This window comes from Clupea harengus, chromosome 9, assembly GCF_900700415.2.
Source record: "Clupea harengus chromosome 9, Ch_v2.0.2, whole genome shotgun sequence".
NCBI classification, from domain to species: domain Eukaryota; kingdom Metazoa; phylum Chordata; class Actinopteri; order Clupeiformes; family Clupeidae; genus Clupea; species Clupea harengus.
In genome coordinates, this window is record NC_045160.1 from 5473583 (window position 1) to 5479430 (window position 5848).

Sequence of the window (5848 nt, forward strand, 5' to 3'; positions counted from 1 at the left end):
GCAGAGCCATGAATGTCAGCAGCAGCCAAACTGTGAACAGCACCACTCAGAGAGCGCTTCGAGGCAATGACCCTGTCCGTCTGCATGTGACCACAGCATTGGCTCAGGTCATCGTGTGGCCCTTCATCCTCGTTGACCTTTTCATGCTGCTGGTCTACTTGAGGAGACCGGTGCTAAGAGCAGAGGCTCGTTATGTCCTGTTTGCCCAGACCTTGTACGCCGACTCCATCTTCCTTCTGCTCACTAACTTTGGACTGATCTCTTACTATGTGAACCTGCTGGTACCTATGTGGTTCTGCATCCCACTGTGCATTGTGATGGGTGCTTTGGCCCAGGTCTCGCCCAACATCATCCTGTTCATGTGCCTGGAGCGATACGTCGCTGTCTGCATGCCTCTCAGGCACGTCAACATCTTCACCCCCCAGAGGACCATCCTCATCATCATCATAGTCTGGCTCCTCTCCTTCATCCGGCCTGTCGTAGATTTGATCATCTTTCTCACCTACATTGCAGAGAGCTACTTTTATAAGATGACCTCTTGTTCATACGAGGTGCTACTGCAGCAGGACTGGCATATGTTGATGAGGGGCAATGTGTATATCCTTAAGCTTGTGTTTACTGTGCTTATCTTGTGCTTCTCCTACGGGTCTATCATGTTGGTTGCTAAAAGGGCCTCAGGTGACAACAGACAGGCTGCTTCAAAGGGGCAGCGCACCATGCTGCTTCACGTCTTACAGCTCTTCTTCTGCACACTGGAGGCCGTTAGCCCCTTTATAGAAGCGCGGATCCTTGAGATGAGGGACATCAATTTGTTTCTCATTGTGCGTTACTTTGATTTTTTGGCGTTCCACATTTTCTCCAGAGCGATAAGTCCTCTCATCTATGGTTTCAGGGATGAGAAGTTCTATTCTGCTCTGATGTACTATGCCTGCTGTAAGTGTAATCACATCTCCTCACACCCTAAGGTTCCCCCAAAGTGGCAAGTTAAATACCCAAATAACAAGGAGTTGGAAAATACACAAAAGTGATAATCTTGTATTGATTGATAAATTACTTTGAAATCACATAAATAGCTGGTACATATACACTGTATATTCACAGGTTTTATATGTATATTGAGCTTTTATATCAAATAATATACAGTCCTTTTTCATCCACATGCAGAAGAGAACCAAGCTGAAAAACATAATCCTCCCTGTTTTATAAGGAAAACAATGGGCATTCAAGGTTTCCTGTTAATTTCACCCATATTATAACTTTGTTCTATTTTACTTATTCTAATGTAGTAGTAGTATTCATTTAATACTGTTTATTAAAAAATAAATACAATAAGGGTACTGATGTATGTGTGTGTTTGTAGTTACACTTTATAAAGACCAACAATGGTAACGATTTTAACACCAAGCATTACAGGAGCCTTTAATGACAAATGTTTACAATTTAAAGCAAATGTGACAAATCTTTACAATATAAAGTGTAACCCCAGCTCTGAGCACTGCAACACCAAATTGATTTTAACAACAAGCATAACAGGAGCCTTTAACAGAGTTCTGTTTGTTTTGATAGCATTCAAAAGTGAAATGTTGAGTCTTAGTTTAACAGTCAGATATCTCTCAAACATTCCAAAGCCAAGTCCAGCATGGATCAGCTAGGGCCTTCAGGGCCGTATCCATCCAAGTATAGTGTACAGCAGTGGTTCCCAAACTTTTTACAGTCCCGTACCCCTTCAGACATTTAATTTCCAGCTGCGTACCCCCCCCCCCCCCCCCCCCCTCCTCGAATTTAATTCCGTTTTAATCCATTTCGGCTCATTTTGTTCACCCAGAGGTAGATTGATGGCTTAAAATGAGTGAATAATATGTGCCACAAGTGACCCAAACCTTCTAAGGTTGTTGTTTGCCAGCCATCAACAGAACAGAAGACTAAAAAAACATTATTTGCAGGCGATTGGGAAGATGAGCGAATTAATTTGACAGGCTACGGAGGTCTGTGTTGAATAGGGGGGCGTGGCCGGAGCGGAGTTCAGCACAGACGTGACATTTTCTCTTGTTTTCTAATTAATGCTTGTTCATCGTTGCGATCGTTGTTGTGTTTATAAGAAAGAAATACAGCCTTGCAGGAAAAAATACAGGAGAATTTGGGCGATTTTGATGCACAAAATGATGTTTCCGTCTGAAAGTTGCAATTCTGTTTCAAACGGTAAATTCTGCGAATTCCGTCCGTTTTCTGTTATCGCGGACATTTTCTCCCCGCGTACCCCCTGAACCACTTCGCGTACCCCTGGGGGTACGCGTACCCCAGTTTGGGAACCGATGGTGTACAGCATTGGTTCCCAAACGGTGTGCCACGGGATTTTGTGAGGCAAGTCCAGGTGTTCCGACAGATTTTGTGACAGCCATACATTATTATTGCAATATACAACTATACAATAGTTATTAATTCATTTCTTTATTTACTATATCAGTAGGCAACTTTGTACACATTCATTTCCCAATCGGCTTCCGAGACAAATTATATAGGTAGGCTACCCTCAAGGTCCGAAATGAACACCCGCCAAGTGCCAAAGCGTGTAGGTTTTTCATCTGCCGTGTAAGTTTCGGAAGCCACCCAACACTTTGGCAGGTGACTTTTTAGCAATAAAATATCAGCATTGATGGCTTAGCGCCAGTAAGATTTGTAACAATCAGCCTTAGTGGCACATACAGCACACAAGTGGCGGGTTTGAACTGCTCACGCAAAAAGAGCAGGAGCTGCAGCACACAGACGCGCAAAGAATGTTACGTTTTCTCTAGTCCTGTCAGACAATGGTAGTGTCTTGCGTAGCCTACTAGCTAATTTTAAACTAACGTTTTTTTTTTCAATGCATACACACTCAATGCATACTGTTGATATTCTGCTTATATGCAAAAAAAAAATCATGAAGTGCGTCCCTCTTTCTTTATCACATGGAATTGGGTGTTTACTGATAGGGATCACACAGTCACACAGACAAATGGAGGGATATGTCACCTCGTGAGGGGGGTTACCTGCAGCTCACAGAGACCAGAATTCCCAGCTTTCAGAGATCTATGTTGAAACTGATCTATTCAGCTGCAGGACTGAGACCATTCAAATGAAACATGACAAAGAAATCATCTTACCATGCAATACAACACTGTAACAAAAGATGTGAGGTGTGAGAAAGAGAATGAAGCTGTCTTAAAGGTCCACAGTGTAACTCACTGGGATATGGGCTTCAGCATACACAGCGGTACGCAGTACTGTGTGAACGGTATACGAAATCTTTACTTGCGTAACTTCAGTATTGTAAAATTAAACGTCTTACATATAGTCTGGAAGGGGAATTAAGAGTCAACATGTTACAAGAATCTGTTCTAAAAATGGTTCTGAACAGTGTTTCCCAATATTGTGTATTTTATACTAAGGTTCTCTTTTTCAGCCAGTTTGATACTTTTGTTTAAATTTTAAACTGTCAAAATATGTCAAAAAGACCTCACATTGATCTGCCCTGAAGACAAGTTATACATTAATACTTCCTTGAAGGTGAAAGTGGGACAGGGGCCAGGAAGAGTTCTGAACCACTAAAGGTCAGATATTTTAACTGTCATGTCAGTGACAGATGGGTTGATGATAAAGATAGATACAGATAGGGGGGCCTCTCCTTTCCGCATAGTTTTACTCCAATTCTGACATAGTTCTGGTTCCCACAAGACAAAACTGTGGACCCATTGTTCTTACACAAGAAAGAGAGGGTTGATTTGTTTCATGCGTATGCACAAACACAAACACACAAACACACATATTTAAAAATGTGAATTTAAGCTGAAGATGTAATTCTGAGGTCATGACACATTGAAGTGTTTCCCAATGCTACTGTTCTTGTTTCAGTCCATTTGGATCATTTCTATCACCCTCTAAATCAGGGGTACTCAATTAGAAACCCAAAAGGTCCACTCGCCAAATGTCCATTCAGTCCAGGGTCCGGAACAGTGACGGTCAAAATCCCAAAACATAACTCTTGGGCATAAAAGGTGTGAAGGCCAGGCGGAGGCACTGATGTAAGTGTTCATTAGTGAGTGTGGTCCTGTATTTGTTTTTTACCATATTCATGGTTGAAAAGGCAGACTCACAACAGTATGTTGAGGTATGCACGCTCTTGTTGTGTGGCTGATCTAACTATTACACTGCATGCTGCTTGGTATGATGATTGCATTTGGTTTATTTTTCTTACCTCAGAGTTCTGGGGGTAATTTTGTTCAAAGTGTGCATGCTATGCACAAATGCATACTTGTCAGTCCACTCTGTCTTAAATTTGCGATTTTCGGAACCAACTTTTAGTTTTTTGTCGGGTTTAGAGCACGCCATGATTTTCGTTTGCTGAGAAACAGATACCGTTCACAAATCGATCTGCCCGCGTTGTTGCCATTGACACACACAACCTGCGTGACCCACAGAGCTCGCGGCCAACATTGCACTTACATTTACATTTGGTCATTTAGCAGACGCTTTTGTCCAAAGCGACGTACAAGGGAGAGGATATTCAAGCTACGAGCAATAGAACCTGGTGTAACAATAAATAAATACTACTTTACATAAGAAATATAACAAAATGAAATAAAAAAGAAAGAAAGAAGTGCAGAAATGTAACTGCAAGTTACTAGTCGAAGTGCCAGTTAGGACGGGAAGTGCTCTCTGAAGAGTTGGGTCTTCAAAAGCTTCTTAAAGGTAGAGAGGGACGCCCCTGCTCTGGTAGTGCTGGGTAGTTCATTCCACCAACGTGGAACTACAAATGAGAATAGTCTGGACTGCCGTACTTGCACAGACGGCAGTGCCAAACGACGCTCACTAGAAGAGCGCAGCATCCTGGGTGTAACATTTGCCCTTACAAGAGCATTTAGGTAGGTGGGAGCAGAACCATCAAGCACTCTGTAGGCAAGCATAAGTGACTTGAACTTAATGCGAGCAGCTACAGGCAGCCAGTGGAGGTCAATAAGAAGCGGGGTGACGTGTGCCCTCTTCGGTTGGTTGAACACCAGACGCGCCGCCGCGTTCTGGATCATTTGTAGTGGTTTCACCACGCAAGCCGGCAGGCCCGTTAGGAGGGCGTTGCAGTAATCAAGGCGGGAATTCACCAAGGTTTGCACCAGCAGCTGGGTGGCATACTGGGTTAGGTACGGCCTGATTTTGCGGATGTTGAATAGCGCAAAGCAGCAGGACCTAGAGACAGAGGCAATGTGGTCCGTGAAAGTCAGTTGGTCATCAATAATGACCCCGAGGTTTCTTGCTGTTTTGGATGGAACAAGAGACAAGGAGTCAATATTGATGCTGATGTTGTGGTGGATGGCCTGTTTGGCTGGAAAGACCATCAGTTCCGTTTTGGCCAGGTTCAGCTGAAGGTGGTGGTTTTTCATCCATGTGGGTATATCAGCAAGACAGTCCGAGATCCGCGCCGAGACAGTGGTGTCCTCAGGAGGGAAAGACAGAAACAGTTGAGTATCATCGGCATAGCAATGATAGGAAAAACCATGCGAGCGGATGATAGGGCCCAGCGAAGTGGTGTAGATGGCAAAGAGAAGTGGTCCCATCACCGAGCCTTGGGGCACCCCTGTGGTAAGGTGGTGAGGTACAGACAGCTGACCTTGCCATGACACATTGAACGAGCGCCCAGTGAGGTACGATTCAAACCAGGAGTGCGCCTTGCCAGAAATGTCCATACTTGACAGTATGGACAGAAGGATGCGGTGGTTGACTGTATCAAACGCAGCTGATAAATCAAGCAGGACGAGAGCTGAGGATTGAGCTGCTGCTCTAGCTGTTTTCAAGGCCTCTGTCACAGACAACAGGGCTG

The 5848-nt window shown here is 43.9% G+C and overlaps 1 protein-coding gene across 1 annotated transcript; it reads left to right on the forward strand.

Moving 5' to 3' along the window:
• On the forward strand, positions 1–1214 carry LOC116221934 (odorant receptor 131-2-like). The gene has a single exon (XM_031574152.1). The coding sequence runs from the start codon at positions 9–11 to the stop codon at positions 1026–1028; it is 1020 nt and encodes a 339-aa protein (XP_031430012.1). The 5' UTR covers positions 1–8; the 3' UTR covers positions 1029–1214.
• Positions 1215–5848: the final 4634 nt, after the last annotated feature.

Coding starts and splice junctions, on each gene's coding strand:
- LOC116221934 (XM_031574152.1), top strand. CDS start 9: ATGAATGTCAGCAGCAGCCAAACTGTGAACAGCACCACTCAGAGAGCG.